The sequence below is a fragment of the Haliotis rufescens genome, unplaced genomic scaffold, assembly GCF_023055435.1.
Source record: "Haliotis rufescens isolate VD_foot unplaced genomic scaffold, xgHalRufe1.0.p SCAF_37, whole genome shotgun sequence".
NCBI lineage: Eukaryota > Metazoa > Mollusca > Gastropoda > Lepetellida > Haliotidae > Haliotis > Haliotis rufescens.
In genome coordinates this window covers 245,980-270,097 of record NW_025964079.1, presented here as the reverse complement: position 1 = coordinate 270,097, position 24,118 = coordinate 245,980, and the positions used below count along the sequence as shown (strand labels likewise).

At 39.4% G+C, this 24,118-nt stretch overlaps 2 protein-coding genes across 3 annotated transcripts in view; one reads left to right on the top strand and one right to left on the bottom strand.

The window, feature by feature from the left end:
• LOC124140444 (late secretory pathway protein AVL9 homolog) overlaps positions 1-3,718 on the top strand; it is a 38,266-nt gene extending 34,548 nt beyond the window's left edge. For both annotated transcript variants that reach the window (XM_046508002.2, XM_046508001.2), the window contains exons 14-15: positions 75-163; positions 2,008-3,718. In XM_046508002.2, coding sequence (XP_046363958.2) covers positions 75-163; positions 2,008-2,129 — 211 coding nt within the window. In that variant the 3' untranslated portion in view covers positions 2,130-3,718. The remainder of the gene's footprint in view (positions 1-74; positions 164-2,007) is intronic.
• Positions 3,719-15,150: 11,432 nt separating this feature from the next.
• LOC124140447 overlaps positions 15,151-24,118 on the bottom strand; it is a 36,031-nt gene continuing 27,063 nt past the window's right edge. The window contains exons 11-12 of the mRNA XM_046508003.2: positions 22,330-22,414; positions 15,151-15,882 (exon numbers count right to left, since the gene is read on the bottom strand). Coding sequence (XP_046363959.2) covers positions 15,641-15,882; positions 22,330-22,414 — 327 coding nt within the window. The 3' untranslated portion in view covers positions 15,151-15,640. The remainder of the gene's footprint in view (positions 15,883-22,329; positions 22,415-24,118) is intronic.

Here is a 24,118-nt window from a genome sequence, read left to right as displayed (position 1 = left end):
CACTCACTCACTCACTCACTCTGGACACACTGTGATATAAATGAAACAATGAAGTCTCACTCACTCTGTTGCAGCAACCTGCAGAACACCGAGCGTGGCAAGAAGATCAACGCAGCCGTTGTCCAGACAGGGAAGTACATGGTGCAGACAGGCAAGGCTGTAGGTATGTGCACCACACACAGACATCCTCCCAGCGTGTTCCAGCTCCTTAGTTATAAAAAATAATAATATAATCTATTTAAGTAGTTCCAGCAAAGATATTGGTATGTCCACCACACATAGACGTCCTCCTACTGGACATTCCAGCCCCTTCGTTAAAACAATAATGGTAATCATATTAATATAATCCATTTACATAACGCCAAGTTCCAGCAAAGATATAGGTATGTCCACCACACATAGACGTCCTCCCACTGGACATTCCAGCCCCTTCGTTATAACAATAATGATAATCATATTAATATAATCCATTTACATAGCGCCAAGTTCCAGCAAAGATATAGGTATGTCCACCACACAAAGACGTCCTCCCACTGGACATTCCATCCCCTTCGTTATAACAATAATGATAATAATATTAATATAATCCATTTACATAGCGCCAAGTTCCAGCAAAGATATAGGTATGTCCACCACACATGGATGTTCTCCCACTGGACATTCCAGCCCCTTCGTTATAACAATAATGGTAATAATATTAATATGATCGATTTAATAAGCACCAAGTTCCACCAAAGATATAGGTATGGTATAGGCACTCCAAGGTTGTTCTGTGCCCAAAACCCCTGTGGGGGTTCTCTGTTAGGATTAGGTTCCAACAACCCAAAAGGGGACTTAATGGCTTGTGTGTCTTAGTTGATTGCAGGACATCGCACTCTGACGGCATGGATTGTTGCTCCTAATATCAATCACTAGAGTGTCTGGTCCATTTTTAACATGCCGCTGTCATTCAGCTGTAACATTGCCAAGTCTGACATTAAACAAAAAACACTTACAAATGTTTTTGTCTCTCGGCATCAATTTCAGTAGATCTCATTGTCCCAATCTCGATCATTATTTGCTGAGTTTACTAGAACAAACGACCCGTGAAAAGACCCCGGGTAGAATAGGTCTTCAGCAACCCATGTTTGACATGAAAGGTGACTATGCTTGTTGTAAGAGGCGACTAACGGGATCGGGTGGTCAGGCTCGCTGACTTGGTTGATACATGTCATCGTAACCCAATTGGGTGGATAGATGCTAATGATGTAAATCACTGGATTGTCTGGTCCAGACTCGATTATTTACAGACCGCTGTCATATAGCTGGAATATTACAGGCCTTAAACAAGTACTAGACCAAATAAAATTTTACTTGACTCGTGCTTTGGGCCAATGACTTTGTTTGCAATCTGTTAGTCTTGCTAGAAACGTTACTAAGGGATGGTTTCAATGAGCTGCACCCTGGCTGATATCGTCTATTGTACCCAGACAGCCTGATTTGTATTCTTGTGCTGGTCTAGAGGACCAAATATAATTACCGTATTCGATGTAATAAGCGCCCTCTCTAATAAGCGCCCACGGCAACATTTGCTGAGATATTGGCTAGTGAACAATCCCAATTAGCACCCCTTCCGATTGATCAATGTACACAAGACTTATTTATTCGTGTATAATACGCTCTCATGTTATATATGCACCCTTAATTATGGGCATTTAATTCTGGAAAAGTATATCTGTCGTACATAAACATTTCAGACTGTCAGCATAAACCTCGAAATTTATCTTTCAACTCTGTTTTTTTCACCAAAATAACATTCTAATAAGAGCTCCCTATTTCTAATTTTGAGAGCGCCCTGGGCGCTTATTACGTCGAATACGGTATATACATTAGTTGCTATGATATAACTGCAATATTGCTGACCTTCATCGACACTCATCCCGAAAATATAAACAGCTGAAATATTTACCAAAAAAATCTATAGTTCATCCACTGACATGTCATTCATCGCTGATTTTCTTCCACCAGGGGGCGCTTTAAGTAATGCAAGATCAGCCCTGTCGTCATGGTTCAGTGGTTTCTCCGCGGAGAAGTCCCAGATGTCGCCGTCAGAGTCAGCGGAGACAGTGTCGGAACCGGAGTCCAGCTAACCCCTCCAGGCGTGGTGGCTGTTCTTGTTTATGCATATTACTTTATCTGAGGTCTGCTCATGTGGTTGTTTGTTTACAAGGTCAAAGAGACATCAATGGCTCAGTTTGTAAACCTTGTAACAGTGTCACTGCATACTTGTAACTATTGCAAGTTGCAGTTTATTACTCATTCCAATACTGATATTGTGTATTTTCACACGTCGCTTACAGTATCATATATGATAAAATAAGGATGCAATAAAACATCTCTTCTGTTAAAGTCAGAAATCGATGCAATGGTAAAGGTATCATAAGGACTAGTAGAAATTTGCCATTTTTCGGGGTTTTGCTATATGTTATCATTATAAGGACTAGTGGACAAAAACTGTTTGTCTAGTTCTGTAAAACCCTGTTTATCCAGACATACTGTTCTCAGTGAAAACATCCAGGTAAACACATGGCTGTGTGAATGAATCCTAGTGTGTACTAACGTCGCTTCAAATACAAATTGACCTCGATAGACAAAATCCGGGGAGTGATGATTCTGGATTAACAGGGTTCAAACTAACAACAGTCAGTGTATTTTTGTTTGTTTTTTTGTTGCTGTTTTGGGTGGGGTGGGATGGTGTGTTCAAATAAATAGCCACGATAGACATGTAGCCCATACATCCCCATTGGACCTGGGCCCACTTGCACAAAGTGATCTTGGCCCTAAGACTATTGTAAGCCTACCGGGGTATGTTAAAGTATGGGAGTTACGATCATCTTAGCGCTAAGATTGCTTTGTGCAAGTAGGCCCAGGGGGAGGGGACATTTTGAAACATTTGAAATAAAAGTAGGCGATATTATACAGTATGAAAAAGATAAGATGGATGCGAAAGTGGATAGGAGAGGGGGAGATAGAACAACAGTCAGTGTCAGTAGTGTCTGGTGTTGCTTGGGTGATGATAAAGTGGGACTCACATTGAGTACTGTGGAAATAGGGCTTGCCATTATGAGAGGAGCTCGAATTGTGATTACAGTATTTTAATTAGATTCATATAAGGAACCGAGCCAAAGAATGCTGTCAGAACACTTTGTGTGTTTCATGTTCATCCCTGAAGGGACGGCTTCAGTTCCCACGGGTACATTTTCTTAAGTTGTTATTTTTTTTAATTCCGAAGGAGGCCCATTTTGCCATAATATATAACTTAGCCCCTTTGTACTGTTGTCAGCGAAATACAGGTTGTCTCTACAAAGCCATAAACTTAGCTATTTGTTATTAGCATAAATGGGTAAACTTTAAAATCCATTTTGGCAATTTTTTAATGATGTTTGCTACAGATTTGGGGCTGAATATCAGCTTCTCAGCAGGTCTAGATAAATCCCAGAGAGTGGTTCAAACATGAGAAGATGCCGTGGGTGGTTCAGTTGTTTTTAATGCCGTAATTCTGCGGTAAAGAGTTTCACCCGTATGTCATGCCAGAATCCACTGATTGTGGGTTTGAAGCTGGGATTTGCTGGTTCTTGGTTTTGTTGCACCATTCCCATCACTTGGCTTCGTCATCCCCAACGGCGTTGAATATCCATCACTTGCATTCCATGACTCAACCCTACACATTACCACGTTTCAAGTAGGGCTGGGACGAGTCCAAATTTACTACCCGGGTACCCACCCCCCTATTACCTGACTCTAACCGGGTACCCACTGTAGGTCTCAAGAGATAGGTACAAAATGTCCGATTGGGAATTCTTTTACCATAGCCCTGGCAAAACGTATTTAGACACATGCATTAAACAACCTGGCCATGCATACACTGAAGTTGAATTAAGTTAAATATTTATTCAACCATATGAAAAGTCAGAAGGAATGGGTGCATAGTCAGAAAGAAATGCGAACATTAGTGACTTGTAGTGTAACCATAGAGTTCTAGATAATTTTTGTCATTAAACAATATATCACGTGACTAACCACGGGTCCGGGTAGTCCTGTGGGTACCCGGGTCCCACTCAGTACACACCCACCCGGGTACCCGAGTTACCCGTCCCAGCCCTAGTCAAGGAGCCCCTTATTCTGTGAAACCAAAGACGCTATGTTGATACAAAAGGCCACAACCATATTGCCAAAATCCCCACATGTCCTGAAGTGGTGATTTGGATGCAACCACCTATTTCCCCACCTGGCCTTACAAGCCTTGCTGTGACAGAGTTCTGCAGTAGACAAGAACCATGATTGTAGTTTAAGTTTAATGTTGAAGATTAATAAACATGATCTTGTCCTTCTCTTCTAGTTTTAGAACAACTGAGTTGAAATTGAAAGCAAACGATCAATAAAAAAAATATTCTGCAGAGGTCAAAGTTTGCCATAATATATTTCTTTGAGTTTGACAAATGTTCAATATTCAGAAGTTTTTAGCATAGTAACCATGACACATTGTGGCAGTCGTTCAACCATTAAGGCTTAACAAAATAAAAGAATGGGTTCTCAGGCAATGGTTTTTTAAAATATAGTGCGGGCGGGCGTTGTCTGTATACACTTTGTCACACTTTACTGTAGACACATTTGTATCATTGATAGTATTGTACTTCAAACATAGCTGAACCACATGCTGATAAAACATGCTTCTATAAGACAACTTCATTTGTATATGTTCGTGTGCGTATATAGGAGTGAATGGACAAAAATGTGCAATGACTTGTGTTTCTTCAACTTCTAACTCGCTGTGCAGAGTTGCGTCCCTTGGGCACGCCAGAAACCTATGATTGTGGGTTTGAAACCCGGGTCGCCTCAATTATGTTTCTAGGTTTGTCAGCACCATTCCCGTGCTCGTGGGTTTCACCGAAGTGGTAAACACCCGAGACCTGCATCACTTCGGCATTCACATTAAGCTGACACGCCGTGATATAACTGAAATACTGTTAAAAGCGGTGTTAAATCCAACTCACTATTATCTGACCTGCTCACCATCTTGTTTTAAAAGTTGTAGTGTCTGGGAAGAGATTGATAAACATGATGGTCCTAGCATCTGTTATTGTTAAAACTTTTTGATGGATGGCCTGAAACTGCGAACAGTGTTATGTGGACTAAGGGACGGACAATTGGATATCTTTGGGATGCCTGGGATTTTGTACATATAATCCCAGCCCACCCCCACCCCCACCCCGCATCCAAATAGGAAATAGTCGGCCCCTAAGACTGGATGCTAAGTCATATAAACACTCTATCTCTGTACTGAGCTGCAAACAGTTTTATGTGGACTAAAGGGACCGACCATTGGATATCTTGTGGATGACTTGGATTTTGATGTATAAACCAATCGCATGATAGTTTTAATGAAATAGAAATTCAAATTGACAAACAAAGAAATTAAGCAGAGGTAAGTGTATTCGGCGTCACGACAAGCGTCACTTGTTTGTAAACATAACAGTCATTCGGTTGCGAGTTCAACTCCAAGCATGATTGTGGTCATCTGTCACTGTGGGGAGTTTTGACTGGTGGCAGCGATAGTATAGAGAGCTCTGCGAACGGGATATCGCTGTGAGAAGCTTGCCTCTCATACTGACCCTACACCCTCGCAACAAAAGCCAGCTCAACATCACTGTTCACACCAACCCTGTTCCAGTACCAGGGCCGATTCTCCTACCTACCCCAAATTATCCTCCACTCTCACACCATCCCAAAATATCAACCCCTGAGGATCCTGATGAGTAAGACTACAGGTCCCCAGGAAACTAGGTTTGTCGTAAGAGGCGACCAAATGGATTGGGTGGTCCGGCGCGGTATCTTGGTTGATTGCGTGTCATGCGAGTGATACTCATGATGTCAGTCACTGGATTGTCTGGTCCAGATGCGATTACTTACAGACAGCCGTCATATAGATGCAACATTGCAGAGTACGGCAAGCAAACTATCTCAAAATAATATCTTATCAACACGTAAGGACAAAGATGATACATGTTTCAGAAGATAAGGCATTTAGACATGAAAGTTGTGTATTTGAAGATAAGGTAATGCTTATGCTTAATCTTAACCTATTCTGTGTGACCTTGACCTCGTGAATGACCTTGACCTTATTATGGCTGACCTTATTCCAAGTGCAATGAGTATGTTTGCTAACAAGCTTTATCACATTTATACCACAATGAAACCAGATGCATGTGGTGACAAAAGAGGTGATACTGTTTGTGGTCTTGTATTTATGTGTGATATGTATGTTTTAAGTGTATTAAGTCATAATTACAACATTCCTGCAAAAAAAGGAAATCACTTCAACACATTTGATGTACTTATATTTCTGTACCTTTTATCAACTTGTATATTGGTTGTATGTGTGTATATTCTGACATTCATCTAATTGAAGTGAGATCTTTTACCCTAATATCACACCCCTCTGCATGAAGATCCGAGGACACCAACAGAGAAGGTTGCATCCCCTGAACTTTATTTGTTGTTTAACGCCGCACACAGCAATATTCAAGTATATGACGGCTGTCTGTAAATAATTGAGTCTGGACCAGACAATCCAGTGATTGACATTATGAGCATCGATCCACGCAATTGAGATGCGATGACGTGTATCAACCAAGTCGGCATGATTCAGAAATTTTGATCACTGCCACAGAGCACCTACCGGGTAAATGCTCTCCATAGTAACCCTTACAGGTGTAGACGAGAAGGCACTCAAAAACAACAGGATAATTGCCGTAAAAGGCAACTATGCTTGTCGTATGAGGTGACTAACGGGATTGGGTGGTCAGGCTTGTTGACTTTGTTGATGCATGTCATCGTATCCCAATTGCGTGGATCGATGCTCATGATGTCAATCACTGGATTGTCTGCTCCAGACTCGAATATTTACAGACTGCCGTCATATAGCTGGAATATTGCTGAGTGTTGCGTTAAAGCACAAAAAAAACAAAAAAAAACAAGAAGATGTATGAAATATCCACAACAATTGACAGTGCGGCGTTATTTTTCACATTTGGAGTTCCTCGATTATATTCGTTTTGAAGAAACAGAAATTAGATATGCCTGTCTGAATGCTATGCTCATTCAAACCGAGGAATTAGAAAGTTTGACACTGATTGGTTGGTTAGAAAGTTCCCGAGGCGACCTCCTACTGAGGTGTCCTCAGATCTTTTCACAAAGTGAGGTTTCATGTTGGAGAAAGAAATATGATTTTAATGAGATTGATCATGACATGTTATTACTTTGACCTCAGATCACTGCCTTGTTTGCAGTGGTTTCCAGTTTGGGGTTCAACATCAGGTCTGTTCTGATTTGTATTTCATGCAAAATACAATACATAGTTCTTGTGGAACAAGTAAGAAGGTTAGGGAGAAAAAATGTCATTTGATGCTGTATAACAAGGATATTTTGATATATATATTTGGAATTGAAAATATATATCAAAATATCCTTGTTATAGAGTATGGTAATTGCTAATTACTTAGAGAGAAGGCTATCACAAGCCCAACATCTAATGTAATATCTGTTTTTGGTACTGGGAATAAAGTTGTTTCAGTTATTTTAGCAGAAAAAAAGTTATACTATTTTTTATTCTTTAGAGTAACATGTCAGAAGGCTTTGTGCCCTTTGTAGGTTGTTTTCTGTTGAAGAGATTCTAAACAGTGCATTTGATCAATTATTATTGAAAAGTTGGATGTTAATTTGTTTGATTTTTGAAGTAATATTATCTACTTTTCTAGTCTCTCAAAACTAGATTGGTCGGAAAAACACAATTAATATAAACCATACTAGTTTCAATTTTTTTGGCTTCAGTCTGTCAAATTCATGTGGTCAGTGAAATCCGTAAATGGAAAAATACAACAGTTTTGCTTAGTGATGATGTTTTGGATTTCTACATTGGTAAAGGTAGCTCATGAGGTTCGATTCTCTTCAGACTGCGAACCAGATCCAGAACTGTTGCCAGGACAATACCTTCGTCCACTATCATAATAAATACTGTTGGTAACAGAAAATATGGTTTGCAGATGATTGACTGTACATAGCACTTCAGGTGTCCACAGGGAAGAATAGTGATACTGAAATAGGTTAAAGTGGGTTAGTTTCAGATTGCCAAGCAACAGATTAACAGTGATAGGTAAAATATACAGTGAGACTATGATGGGAGAAGCCCAGGGTATGAAACTCCCAAAAAATTTCAGCCAGACCACAGGACTGGCTAGCCCTGACCAAAACCTGCCTGCCCACTATAATCATATGTTTCTCAGGATAAGCTAACAGGATTTCTTTTTGGTTACATTTTATCATTCATCTTTACATGTGAATTAATGCTTATCATCGGGAAATATTTAGAATATTGTCACATATGAAATATAACCCGACCGTCGGGCAGGGGGATTTGAAAATCTTGCAGCCCGAGTTGAAATCAACCCGTCTGGACGGTCGGGCAGGCAGGTATTTCGAATACTGAGAAGCCAACAGCAGGCATGAGGTCATACAGGAAATCTTGCTTGATAGTCACAAGTTTGGTTTCAACAGGGAGATTTTAGTGTCCAAAATTTATGCTGGCCATTACCGTAATAACAGGATTGCTATACTTTGTTGCTGGGTCTATTTCCCGCAATTTGGTTTTAGTGACTTTTGTATGATTTAATAAAAGATCAATCTCATTAAAATCAGATCTTAGTTCTGGCTACCGCTAAACAAAGATCTGCGGACATCCCATTTCGGGTCATGTCAGAACGACCTTTCATCTGTCCAATCAGAGCATAGTTTATCGGATCATGAAAGTGACAGTTGGACTGATTTTTGATCGTGCAACCTCGAAAAACACACAGAGCGTATTCCGAATGACAGTTTTGGGCTTTATGTATTCATACAATCTAGACCGTCTATCTGCCATTCCAGAATCTTCTTTTGTTCAGTTTTTAATTTTGTCATCGAGTATATGTCAAAATATGTTTCGAAGCCCAGTCGCCAGTTTGAAACTCGTGCCGTAAAGCTCAATTAAGCTGCCTTCTGATTGGCTATTTTCGACTTCTTGTTAGTCATTCCATTTGTCGGTCAAAGTTCACGAAAGGTCGTTTTGACGTGACCCGTAATGGGATGTCCTCAGATCTTTGTTTAGCTGTAGCGAAAACTAAGATCTGATTTTAATCAGATTGATAAAAAGTGTTTTTTCAGGTGATCTCATAAACATGCTGTTGAGTTACCTCCCTTGCATGTCAATTCATTTTTTTACATGTACTTGAATTTGGTGGAAGTAAAATTACTTGTTAAATCTTTGTTGCATTACTTGTGGATTTCTTATCAGCAGATGCATAAATAGAATGAAAACAAATATGTCAAGTACTTATAGATAGATCTCATTTTAATGAGATTGGCTCTCAGTCTAAGTTCTCGCTGCCGCTAAACAAAGATCTGAGGACATCCAATTACAGGTCACGTCAGAACTTTCACGAACTTTGATTGACCACTCAAACGACTAACAAGAAGTCGAGCTCAGCCAATTAGAAAGCAGCTTTCTCGAGCTTTACGGCACTCGTTTATGACGTGACCCGTAATGGGATGTCCTCAGATCTTTGTTTAGCGATAGCGAGAACTTAGATCTGATTTTAATGAGATTGACTGAGAGCCATAATGAAATAGCCGTATAGAAAAGGTTAGAAATACATCTTGGCTAGTTCAGAGTATTGAGAGGTAAATATCAGATAGTTTGTGATTCTAGAAAGATACCGAGGGTACTGACTGAGCTTTTTCACTCACACATCTTAAAAACAGCACCAGTATTTTCTAGAAATGATTTCAGTCTGTTTTTATTTTACTCCATGCAAATAAATTGGAGAAGTATTTTGCATCTCAGTCCATAGTGATATGTTCCATGTATTTAAAACATCATTCCTGTCGGGTCGAAGTAAGTAGTTGTGATTTTAGTGCCTCGCACATCCTAAGAGTTATCTCCCCATTATGGTTGTTGTCGTGGAGATTTGGCATAAATTTTGTAATATATTTACAAACCTTCATTCTGGTTATGTGGTTTGAAAAGTAATATTGACATGTTGATACTGAATATCAATTAAAATTATGACATTAATGAACTATTAAATCATGTTTGTGGTTGTCTTGGGCACTGCTGTAGATTGTTTTTTATCAGAATTCAAAATATTGATGTGTTATGATGTTGATCATAATTGTTCAAGTTTAATGAAATAAATATTAATATATTTCCCAAACTTGTTGATATTTCCTGTATGTCCTGCGACACACTAAATAAAACATTTTAATGGTTTGTGCGTTTGGGTTTTCATTTTGAAGGAGTCAAGCATTTTTGTAAACCAAATGTATGTTTGTTTGTTATTTGTTTGTTTGTTGCTTAACGCTGCACTCTGCAATATTCCACCTATATGACGGCGGTCTGTAAATAATCGGGTCTGGACCAGACAATCCAGTGATTGACATCATGAGCATTTGTGTAATTGGTATAAGATGAAATGAATCAACTAAGTCAACAAGCCTGACCACCCGAGGGGCCGTCTGGTAGCCTAGTGGTTAAAGTGTTTGCTCGTCACGCCGAAGACCCAGGTTCAATTCCTGACATGGGATGGGTACAATGTCTGAAGCCCATTTCTAGTGTCTGTCCCCCATCATGATATTGCTGGAATATTGCTAAAAGCGGCGTAAAACCATATTTACTCGCTCACTCACTGACTGACCACCTGATCCCGTTATTCATCTCATATGACAAGCATGTTTGCTTCTTACAAGACCAATTCTTATCCGGCTCTTGAAGGGCAACAAGAATGGATTTGGTGGTCACTGGCTGGGCGGATCCAGCATTTGTAAAATGTAGGGGTCCAAAATATCAAGATTCTCTCAGTCAATTTTACTGCCCAGAAACATCCAACTCCCCCCCCCCCCCCCATCGATAAGCGATTTTGTTGGACTATGCATAGACTTGTTAGTCCAGCCAAAATGTAACTCCATAATACCAGCCTAGTTTAGCAAGGGTGGAAACTGGACTTTTATAGTCAGTTAACTCACTTGCCTCAGGAAGATGTCACTCAAATGAAATAACCAACAGATACAGCATGCAATAAATATACATTTATTTCACACAATATTTTCTATCAAGCTGAATGCATACATCTTTTGTCTGATGTTCGATTCAAGAAGAGGGACTTGAAGGAGTTCTTGCCCGCTATAAGACGGCGGTCTGTAAATGATCAAGTTTGGACTAGAAAATCCAGGGATTGCATCAATCTACACAATTGGGATACGATTATATGCATTAACCAAGTGAGCGAGTCTGACCATGTCTCTTTCGACACAGGCATAGTAGCCTCTTACTGCAAGTATGGGTTGCTGAAACCTATTCCAACCCAGATCTTCGCAGGTTTTGTCATACAACACACCCCGCAACTTACCAAAGTCGTAAGTCTTATCTCCTTGTGATAACTGGGCCCACTTGTAAGAATCAATCCTATTGACTATTTGAATACAATATGTAACATGTCCACTTTCTGCATTCAGAGGGCGTTGGGGTAGCCTAGTGGTTAAAGCGTTTGCGCGTCACGATCAAAACCCGGGTTTGATTCCCCCATAGGTACAATGTGTGAAGCCCACTTCTGGTGTCCCCCGCCGTGATATTGCTGGAATATTGCTAAAAGCAGCATAAAACCATACTCACTCAGCATTCACAAGAACTATTTGACTTTTGCCAATGTAGTAATTTTTCAAATCAAATAAAAAAGATTGAAGTGGCCTCTTGTCGTAAAATGGGAATTAATTCCTTTTTGTTTCTATTACCCTGTATCTGTGGCAACTCGTCTGAGTCAATGATGCTAGGCCAGACTGCTTCATTCTAGCCATTGGTTGACTAAAACATGTCGAACACCGCCACATACGCCGTGATTAAAAAGTCCTACCAGCAGACACCTTCCTGGTTGTGCTTCATCATTGTGACCAACTCGTGCTATTCCGGGACAAGCCAAAGAGAGACTCATGCCCCTCTTGTGGCCATTTTTTCTGACTGGGTTCCGTCTAAGCTCAAAAGGGCATAGCTAAAAGAATTGTCAACTCGTTGCGTAATGATTCACGTATATTTTCCCCAATGTCATAGATCCAGATGCTATTTAAAACATATTGGAACTTACGGTATTATATAGCATGTTAGAACACATTTAACTGTACGTTGGGTATTTGTTTAGATGCAAGACATATGTAAAGTAAAAAATGTTCCTGAGTGATTCTTTGACCGAGGTACTAGAAGTCATACTCGCAGTTTGTTTGGTTTGTCGTATTTTTGCACATAACATTCATCAATAGGGGGACGAGTCTTAACGAGGTTGCGGAATGGGGCGAGTGGTGACGAATGGTGCTTCATCAGACCATGATTGACCATACTTTACTGAACCAAAAATGTAAGGGATCATGAACATTTTTGGGTTATTATCATGAAATCGCCTGCTCATTGTCCACTACGAAACAACATTCACAAAACTATTCATGATCCTTAACTTTTGGGGTTCAGTATATGAACATGATATGGGATAAACGTGATTTGAGAGTGTTATTCTGTATTCGATGTCCAGGAATTCCATTTTTGCTGACAGTTAGCAAAAGATTTTAAATGATTTGCAGCAAACACCCAATAACATCTGCATCTCTGGCAACATATAAATATTATTGAACTAATATATACAAATGATTGAATGTTTTAATAGCACTTGCTTCGTATCTAGACCTACCATATTCGACGTAATAAGCACCCAGGACGCTCTCAAAATTAGAAATAGGGGGCTCTGATTAGAATATAATTTTGGCGAAAGAGTTGTAAGATCGTAAATCATAAATTTTGTGGTTTATGCTGACAGCCTGAAATGATACAAAAGAAAAGTCTGTGCATATTATACACGACAGATATGTATTTCCAGAATTTAATTGCCTGTAATTAAGGGTGCGTATAACACACGAGTGCGTTTTATACACGAATAAATAAGTCTTGTGTACATTGATCAATCGGAAGGGTGCTAATTAGGATTGTTCACTAGCCAATATATTAGCAAATATCGCTGTTGGCGCTTATTACGTCGAATACAGTATTCCAACCAATGTGAAACAATCATAATGTCATCATATGTTTCCATGACAAATGACCTCTTCGTTATCAGAATGCAGAAAACAAATAAAGCAAAGTTTAACAATATGGGTTATAATCAAAATAAATGAATATACATAATATGATACTCAATCGTGCCAAACGCAATGTCTTCTCAATAATCAACTATCTTCCTGAGGCAAGGGAGTTAAATGTCTACAAAAGCCCAGTTTCCACCCTTGCCAAAGGACACCATAAGCCGTAATGACATAGAATGGTTAGTACAAAAATATGGCTGATAACTTTCACGTTTCACACTCACATCAAAATGGCAAATTCATCTCTGCCCTAAACATATCACCAGAAAATCAACCACTATCATTGACTATCAACAAAGGGGCAATGGAACATCACCCATAGCGGCACGGATATATAATGACAAAAGAACCGTCTGGATCAACAGGTTTCTCCATGCACAGGAGAGTAAGTCTTCATATATTAAATGAATGTTTAATTTATTTGGCCTTACCATGGAGGAAAGCAATCGCCAGGATCATGTCTCAGTCATATCACGTAGGTTCAGTGAATGCAAGCACATATTCGTTCAGAATATAGTGTGGGGGCATGGGTGGCCCAGTTGTCTAAGGCACCGCGATTTGCTATGGCGGTCTGTAAATAATCGAGTCTGGACCAGACAATCCAGTGATTAATATCATGAGCATCAATCCACGCAAATGGGATCGATGACATGCATCAACCAAGTCAGCGATCCTGACCACCCGATCCCATTTAGTCGCATCTTACGACAAGCATAGTCACCTTTTACGGCAAGCATGGGTTGCTGAAGACCTATTCTACCCCGGATCTTCACGGGTATTTTTTTGTATGAAAACAAGAAAGGTGTTTGCATTGCATGCAAACACAGAAACGGTGCCATCCCCATCTTTTCCTGAATGCCCCCAAACATTCCCACAAGACATGTATCAAGAACCATCTTAACATCACAAAATTAGGAGACAGCAGACTTCGCCATTGGTCTATCTATGTCAATTGCAGTACAACTTTTTACTTCTGCCTTGGGAAAACATACATCAAATGCAAGACACCTTTAAAACGGATTATCCCTCTAGCTACCATAATAAGAAAGTCATACATACTTGACGATCAATTTCAGCCAATCACACGCTATATTATTTCTAGCTGCGATTATCTCCAGCTGAAAACATGGGTAAAAGCTCTGGCAAACATGTCATACAAACGCTGGGGTTGATTCAGAATGCAAAGAAGCAAGACTACCTTCAGAATGACTATTCCAGTGACCTGACCTTCAATGAAGGTCACGTAAAAACCTTACCACTTCAATGACCCACTCTGAGGATGATATGTGCCAAATTTCATCCTACTACAATGAACACTTCTTGGGTTATAGTGAACTTAATACATTCTTTAGCATATGACCTTGAGAGTGAATTTGACCTTTAATATCAATTTCAAGGAGATTCCCAGGGCTATCTTGCCTGTAACCCAATATGATGATCCTCAGTGGAATTCAACATATCCTTCTCGATGTTAGGTGGTAAACAAACTGTATTTCAGGCTATGGCAGTGTTCGAAATACCTGCCTGCCCGACCGTCCGAGACTGGTTGATTTCAACTCGGGCTGCCAGATTTTCAAATCCCCCGGCCCGACGGTCAGGTTATATTTCATATGTGAAAATATTCTAAATATTTCCCGATGATAATCATTAATTCACATGTAAAGATGAATGATAAAATGTAACCAAAAAGAAACCCCGTTAGCTTATCCTGAGAAACATATGGTTATAGTGGGCAGGCAGGTTTTGGTCAGGGCTGGCAAGTATTTCAGCTAGCCAGTCCTGTGGTCTGGCTGAAATTTTGGGGAGTTTCATACCCTGGCTATGGCCTTGAGGATGACCTTGACCCTTGATAAGACATGTATCAAATACAACCCACAAATAACATAACAACTACACCCTTAAGACTTTATAAAACTATTTGCAGAAAAAGCATTTTAGTGATAATGGCAGACATACTTTACGAATAACCTTCACTGTGATCTTGACGTCATATGTAGGTCACTCGCAACAACTTCCAATCTCGGCCCCACCCTAAGAAAGAACCATAGTATCCCCTGGGCCAAAAAGGCCCCATATCACACCTTGTCCTTTGACAAAACTAAACTGATAGAATGCCGAAGCAGTCTCCATCTTTTTAAAACAAAATGGCAATAATTAATATAAACAAGGAAACAAACAAACTTTACAAGAACAAAAACATACACTGAAACAAGTTTAACTGAAGTCATAATGACTTAATTGAGTCAGAAACTGCTCCCAGTCTGTCCTGCACTCTCCCCATTATGACGGAGGGCAACATTAACTTGACAAATGTAGTCACAGTTATTAGTCTCAAAACAGTTCAGCATAAGACTTAGAGATGGGAATTTAATGATTACATGCACAATTTCTCTCACAATTCCTCCTCATAATACAACAGCAAAGCTTGGTCTAAGTTCATCCCCGACTTTTGCAAGTAGTCCCTGGCCTTCTGAACATTGTCAATCTTCGTGACATCGAGGAAGTCTGAAATGAGACTGCCCATCACCATCTCTACAGTGTCGTCTTCCGGTTCTGCAGCTAGTGACCTTGCAGTTGCAAGTTCAAGGTCACTATCATTATTGTTGTTAGTGTTATTTGTTGTGAGGCTCCCAGCTGCGTAAAAAAATGAAAAGAATTAGTGAATAACAGCTTCAGTTTCAATGCATAATTCCAGTTTAGAAGGAAAAAAAGCATTCATTCAACCTTTCCTCATAGTTGAGATGTTCAAAGAAGATACATGTCTGTATTATTTTACAAGTAATGGCCAGTGTCTGCTGGTAATACAGTGATCGCTCGCTATTGCGCTCTTCGATAAAGCGCTACTTCGGTTATTACGCGCGGTAACGCATGGCTCCCAAAATTTATGTACACTTTTATTACTGAGAGTTTTACACAGACATAATTGTATTGTTGTTCGTTGTTCATTTGCACATAACGCTTCTCATTGCATAATCAACCGTTTATCGCTGAATGGAGTTCTAATAATCTGTTTGAAAACATCCGCGGCAAGTCCCGGAAATACGATTGTTCAACTAGTTAACTTTTCACACTATACATCCTTTGATCTTAGAAGCGCATGCATGCAATAAAAGAGAACCACAAGCGAAGTTTATATTCTTAATTAGTGGGCAATCCAATTTAAGGCTAAACTGTCACACACATGTAGTTGCTGTCACAACACGGCGGTCATTCATTTCGTAATCGCGCTTTCGTAACATCGCCTGTTTTTCCCCGTAGTTATAACAAGCGATTTCATTGGATTAAAATTTGTTTCTAATGACGCTTTCTTGCCGAAATCTGCTACAAGTTTCGTGATTGGTCAATTTTGAGCACGTGACCTCAGGCAGCCAATCAAGCTGTGATACCAAGCTCGTGTTTGATAAATTTCAGAAGTTAGCGAAAGATTTTTTGTTAAATCGTGTTATTCTGAACGTTTTAAGCAGGAAATCACGATATATATTAAAAATATGGAACTTCGCGAATGTATCGTGCTAGGTTACGAGCTGTGACAAAGATTTTTCATGCATATATTTTTGCATTAATCGTTGTGTCCGAGCCAGAGACCATATAATAGAGGGACGGCCCTCTAGCCTATGCGCGAAACCATCAGTGCTACGGCTTGTACTGCGCAGCCTGTCCGGAAGCGAGCAGAAACGCGTTAACTGCAGTCATCGCTGTCGCCTTTTTTTCCCATGCAAAAGATATATTTTACTAAACAAAATTACACTCATGTATTTCTTAACATTGTTAACATTACAACTGAGATTTGTTGGTGCCCTAAAGCATGTCGTTGTCACTGTATTTGATGACTGTGATCACGCTTTGTCTTTGTCCGAGAGAACAAAATGGCGCACATGTAAAATCGGCAAAAGTGCAGATTTTGATTTTCAATAACGGCCTCTAATTCGCAATGAAAGTCCTTGGTTACCAAGGTGTATAAAAAGGATATATGTTAAAAACTGGCTTAGTGCCATTTACAAATTTAGGGCGGATGCGATATTTCAGATTTTGACTCCAGAAATGGGACTAAATCTGACTTTTCCCGAAATAATTACACCACAACTCTTAATTTCCGCATGCTTTCAGACGAATGTGTTCCTATCATCGGTCCTGAATTAAATAGTTTTACATTCATCACGATTTCCCCTTTGGCTTGGTACCAAAGTTATTTAGGTACGATCGGTAGTTTTTTTGGTATGATTTTTGGCGCAAGGCCATATTTTACGTCACATATTTTAAATTAAATTACCATATAGCAGACGAAATAACATGCATTTTGTCTGTGATTATCATCCGCATATATCTTTTGAAACATTATACAAAGTGACTTATATTGTATGATATTAGAATTGTTTTTGTAAGACGCGTATTTTTTTTACCTTTGCTTTCGCCATTTTTTCGTAAGTTTAACTTTGTTTCAGTTAGGCTTCTATCACATATCGCGCATATACTACATACTACAATACTACATATTTGTTATCTTCTGAAGATTTTGTCTGTATTAATCATGACTACATTTAATCAATTATTTATTTTATGCCGTGTAAATATTGATTATGAGCAAAATGATCTTGGCCTAAACCCAATCATAATAATGTAAATATGATGAAGGTACTACTTACTTTGTGTATTTACACAACAATGAAAACATCATACAAAAATAAAAATCCGTTACATGAAATATTTGTATTATAAAATTATCATTTGCTTTGTAAATGCCAAGAAAAAAGAAGGATTATATCGGCAGTCGTCGGGAGAGAAGTTCCAGACAACAAGGTCGAAGGTGTCAAACTTATCTCGCTCCGGCAAACCCTATTATCACTGCTAGCCCCAAACTGGCATTAACCAATAACATTTGATTCTTTCGAAGCCCATTGTCAAACACATCGAAAATTCATTTAACAACGCTCGTAGTTTAATGTGTATTTTTAATTCATTGGAACTATTAGCATTATAAAATAGTAGCGAATTTACATGAAATAAAAACATTAATATGGCGTCATTTTTTTTCTGGCTAATAGTAAAGCATTTACACCAGTCGGTGATCATGCATTTTTGCAAGTAAATCTAGTCTGGACTTAATATAAGATATGAAGTTAATCTGGAGATATATTTTGTGAACATCGGGAATAGGGTGATATGTTACAAGTGTCTTCCCTGCTTCTGAATGAGTTTTATTTACACTTCCTGAGTTCCTGTGCAATTTACCGGATCGTAGTTTTCTGTGGCGTTCGTAGTAGATTTGGTATATTTGTTTATTTATAATAGTTAACAATTGCAGCATAAAATGAGATATGTAAATTGAAATAAATGTCCCGGAAGACACACATGTTCAGCAAATAGTTTGCAGCCAACTGACATGTGCTAATGAGAGATATCATACAAAAATCTTGGTAATCCGCTAAGGGACGTCCTTTTATTGGATTGTCGCTGGTCGTAGTCGGAGAAATCTCGGCTAAGGGAATTAACTCTTACCCCGGATATTATGTAATATTGTTTACGTGGTTACCAGAATGGTCAGTCGTGAATGTCTGCGCATCTATTGCGCATCTGCAGCGGTACAGAGAGGTTAACAGCAGGGTGTCGGGGTGTATCAGTTACATGCCAGACCGTAGCGCTGATGGTTCATGATAAACTGTTGGTGAGGGCCGTCCCTCTATTATATGGTCTCTGGTCCGAGCCGAGAATTCAAGGCGACGAAAGCCGAGATATCATTTGACTTACATTACACGCGATCGCACGAAACGATGGAAATAATAACTTAGATGTAAGTTTGATTACTTTTAGTTGATTTTATTTATCACTTTGTATAATATATTTAAAGATTTGCTTAAAATAGTCTTTATTTTGCTCTTTGACATGTTCGATGCGGACCCGTTGTCGAAATGTGTGTCCGAGAATTTTATTTTCAATAACATCGCGGGAAATAGTGAATAATTTTTAATTTATTGATAAAAAATGATAAATTAGGATGGAATACGTATTTCAGACATTGTGAAATATGACAGATTTAATAAATGAATGATATTACAGGTAGATCTAGGTCCATAAAAATATATACTATTTTGACGTGACGTGAGATAAACACATAGGCCTATTGATGATTTGAGATTTCCCGAGCGCGCTCCCCCGCCTCGGCCTCGGTTAAACGGCTCATCGTCTATAACGCCCACCAATTATTTGGACCCCATTGGTAGCGCAATAGCGAGCGATCACTGTAGAGGGTGAGTGTCAGGATGTTATCAGGACATAAACGACCAGTTGCAAGAACAATGGGCGAGGCGAAGCTGTCACAAGTCCTTTAGGCTAAAAAAAATTAATATTCTTGGTTCTCAGGCACCGCCCGCATCATCATAAGTTTGCTGCATGTTTCGTTTTTATTTCCATTTTTAAATAAATTTTTTAAAAATCCTTAAATATTCAAAGTCCAACGGTAGTCAAATAGTGTATTCCTGTATTTTACTCATTAAGGAATACATTTATGTAGGGAGGCCCTTTCCCAGGTTGATTGTACACAATTGTTTATTGATTACACAACTGTTTATTGGTTACATACTAGTTTGAACAATCAAAAAAAAAAAAAAAAGACACCGCCCGCCCGCACTATATTTTCAAAAACCATTGCCTGAGAACCAATTCTTTTATTTTTTTTAGCCTTATCTGTCTTAGGGCACAGCCAAATACTCAAGTTCTACAAATACATCTACACGTAAAGAGTGGACAGTTTGGCAGACAGGACTTTTCACATTTCCACTCAAGGTCGAGGACCCTACAACCCAGGCATCTTTGTAAATTTTGTGGAACAAGCATTTAGACTCGCATTGCTGCAGACCATGTATCAGTCGGAGTACCTATCAGGAAATAATTGTACGACACGTGACCCAAATGATGACTGCAATGCTCTAATATGAATGAGAGGCTTGTTTTGCATTGCACATGGTATTCACCAAGACTAGGGCTGGGATGGGTAACTCGGGTACTCGGGTGGGTCCTGAGTAGGACCTGGGTACCCACATGACTACTAGGGCTTCAACGAGTACTCGGGTATGGGTCGGTTTTAGTGGGACTCGAGTCCGTTATCAAGGACTGGAGTACTCGATAAGGGGAGATCACTCTGTTTTAATATTGTTTGAATAATGTATTCTTTGTAGAAAGTAGATGTACATTAGAACAATTGAGAATGTCACATAAAATAGACGTAATTATTGTTTTTCCTTCCTGACTTTAAGAAATTGAATGTATCAAGGCGATTATTCCTTCTTTGCTCCAATTCAAATGCCAAGTGTATTCCCTTACACAGATTAACAACTGATTAGCTGGTATATATGTGCTATTTCAGTGCTTACAAATCAAGTGACAGGTCGACAGTTTGGTACAGTTTGAAAACGTGACCAACTCATGAATGAATGAACTTATAGTACTACATTTCCATATTTAGCGGCCTTAGTCTTGCAGCCCAGCAGCTGTGTATACGTGTATGTCACGTGATGCACATTATCGATTTTCTTCTTGCGAATTATAGTTCGTGCTTGTTCGCACGTGTCGAATGAAACGCTGATCGTCAGAAAAATTTGGTTTGTGTTCAATATGTATTGTAGTATTTGTAGACGTGGCGTAATGTTTTTGAAGGTCGTGATTAAGATTAGTGTAGTTACAAGCAAACATTAACACTGAACACTTCCATACACTTTGACAGATAAACAAGTTCCGTGGACGCTTTCTATTTACATTTCAGTGCAGTTCAATTATACTTATAACATGTTTTAATACTTTTAGATGGCAATTTTGATCTAATGAACCAATATTCTTAAAGGACGTCCTATTTTCGGGTAATCAAGTATGAGTCGAGTTCCACCCCTCGGGTACTCGAGTCCAAAAATTAGGACTCGTGGAAGCCCTAATGACTACCTGGACCAAAGGTTAAGTCATGTGATACATTTTTGTTAAATGGCAAAAATTACCTAGAAATCTATGGTTACACGATAAGTGACAAATGTTTGCATTTCTTTCTGACTATGCACATATTCCTTCTGACTTTATATGTTTGGATTATGATAAACATCAGTCAACTTCAGCATATTGACCTTTTTCACACTTCGCTACTTCCGGTTTGAAAGCGACGCTTGGAGAGCAGAAGGTGATGGCTGGATAGCACATGAAACACATGGAGATGTCAACAAGGCACGCAATCGGGACAAACTGTAACAATTTAACCATCCCGGTACATTTATCGTAAGTATTGAACATTATTCTTATTTTTATTGACAAACTATTTTACTGTTATCTGGTCTCCTTACCGATATAAATTTGAGTCTGGACGTTCTGTTGTGATTTCAATTTAAAATATCCATGACCACCTGGTAACTCCCAGTGTAGTTTATGGTAGCTGAACAGACTTAATACAAATGCTACTGAGAACTTGTAAAGAATAATTCATTGTTTACACCGACGATCTCAGCTTCGGGGACAGTACTATGACAGCGCGTTGTGAAATTAATTATGAAATATCTTCAAATATTTGTATAATCCTTAACCTGTTAACATTTGTATACCGTTTTCCATGTAATAAGCGCCCACGGTTGATATTTGCTAATATATTGGCTAGTGAACAATCCCAATTAACATCCCTTCAAATTGATCATTGTACACAAGACTTATTTATTCGTGTATAATACACACTCGCGTGTTATATGCCCCCTTAATTATGGGCAATTAAATTCTGGAAAATATAATCTGTCGTGTATAATACGCACAGACCCTTCTTCTGTATCATTTCAGGCTGTCAGCATAAACCACGAAATTTACGATCTTTCAACTCTCTCTTTTTTTTCACCAAACTTATACACTATTAAGAGCCCCCTATTTCTAATTTTGAGAACGCCATGGGCGCTTATTACGTCGAATACGGTAATCCTTGAAAGAGAGACAAGGAAGAGATGCAGACAGGGGAGACTGACATAAGGAGGAGAGACAATTAGGAGAGACACTACTAGGAGAGACACTACGATGAGATTCCCACATAATCATGGCAGGCTCTGATTATGATCCTTCCTGGCTTACCTCCGCTCGCTGCAGCCTTAGAACTTGCATCCTCTTGCTCTTCTTTCTTTAAGTATTCAAAGATTCCTACCGCATTGTCATAGCCCTGAAACAGGTGAGGTGAAGTGAAGTTTAACGTCTCGTCCAAGATTATGACACTTATATACCGAAGTGAATGCATGTGTGTGTGTGTGGCTGCTTGTACTTGTCTGGACTAATGCCGATTTTAGTGCTAGCCCACTGAGATACCATGCCGCAGTTTAACATTAATACCCACTCAGACACAGTATACTGACTGAGCCAACCAGTCCTTGTTTTAGCCCCTTAATGCCGAACAAGTACCATCTTTTAAAGTCTTTAGGTTGACGGGGCTAGGGGGTCAAACCCCGGACCTTCCGCTCTCTGGGCGAATGCTCCAACACTAGATCACAGTGGCGGCCCCCCCCTGAAAAGAGTAACTAGCTTGTTGATCACCATTAACTCATCGGGTCTAAATGATGAAGTTGGCAACAGTTTTGATGCAGGCTGTCAGATACCCACAAGTGACCAATCTTAGTGCAAAAATTAGTATTGGCACCAAAATATCGATCTTTTAACGTTTTTTTGTATGACACGGCCAGGGATCGAACCCCAGACCTTCCGCTCTCCGGGCAGATGCTCTCACCACTAGACCACGGAGGTGGTCGTTGAAAGAAAGGATCTCCTATAAAAACTACGCAGGCAAGTTAACTTCTTCTCGGAGATCATCTACCAACTTAGTTCAAATATCATTAAAACTAAAACATTTTCGATGATAGTTACGAGGCAATTACTAGGCTGCTGTTTTCTGTAAACAAGCTTGTAACTGTCTGGTAGTTCGGGGCACTTATAAAGATTACTTACTGATTGGTTGAGTAGTCGGTCATGGTGTGCATATTTTTTTGGAACAGGGGGTTAAATACGGGGAATACGGTACTCTCTTTTATAGATACCATCAACATTATGGAACATTTAATTATTCACATTAATCATTATTATATTTCCTTCATATTTCAGGAAAATACATTTCGTGATTACATAATTACAAAGGATGATTATCGCACTCAGCAATATTCGAGCTATATCACAGGTCACCCTGTAAATAAATATATCTGATTCTGAACTGACAAGAATGAGGCAATCTGTACTCTGACAACAATGAGGCAATCTGAACTCTGACAACCACCAGGCAATCTGAACTCTGACAACAATGAGGCAATCTGTACTCTGACAACCACCAGGCAATCTGAACTCTGACAACAATGAGGCAATCTGTACTCTGACAACAATGAGGCAATCTGTACTCTGACAACAATTAGGCATTCTGTACTCTGACAACAATGAGGCAATCTAAGCTCTGACAACAATGAGGCAATCTGTACTCTGACAACCACCAGGCAATCTGAACTCTGACAACAATGAGGCAATGTAAGCTCTGACAACAATGAGGCAATCTGTACTCTGACAACAATAAGGCAATCTGTACCCTGACAACAATGAGGCAATCTGTACTCTGACAACAATGAGACAATCTGTACTCTGACAACAATGAGACAATCTGTAATCTGACAACAATGAGGCAATCTGTACTCTGACAACAATGAGACAATCTGTACTCTGACAACCACCAGGCAATCTGTACTCTGACAACAATGAGGCAATCTGAACTCTGACAACCACCAGGCAATCTGTACTCTGACAACAATTAGGCATTCTGTACTCTGACAACCACCAGGCAATCTGAACTCTGACAACAATGAGGCAATCTGTACTCTGACAACAATGAGGCAAT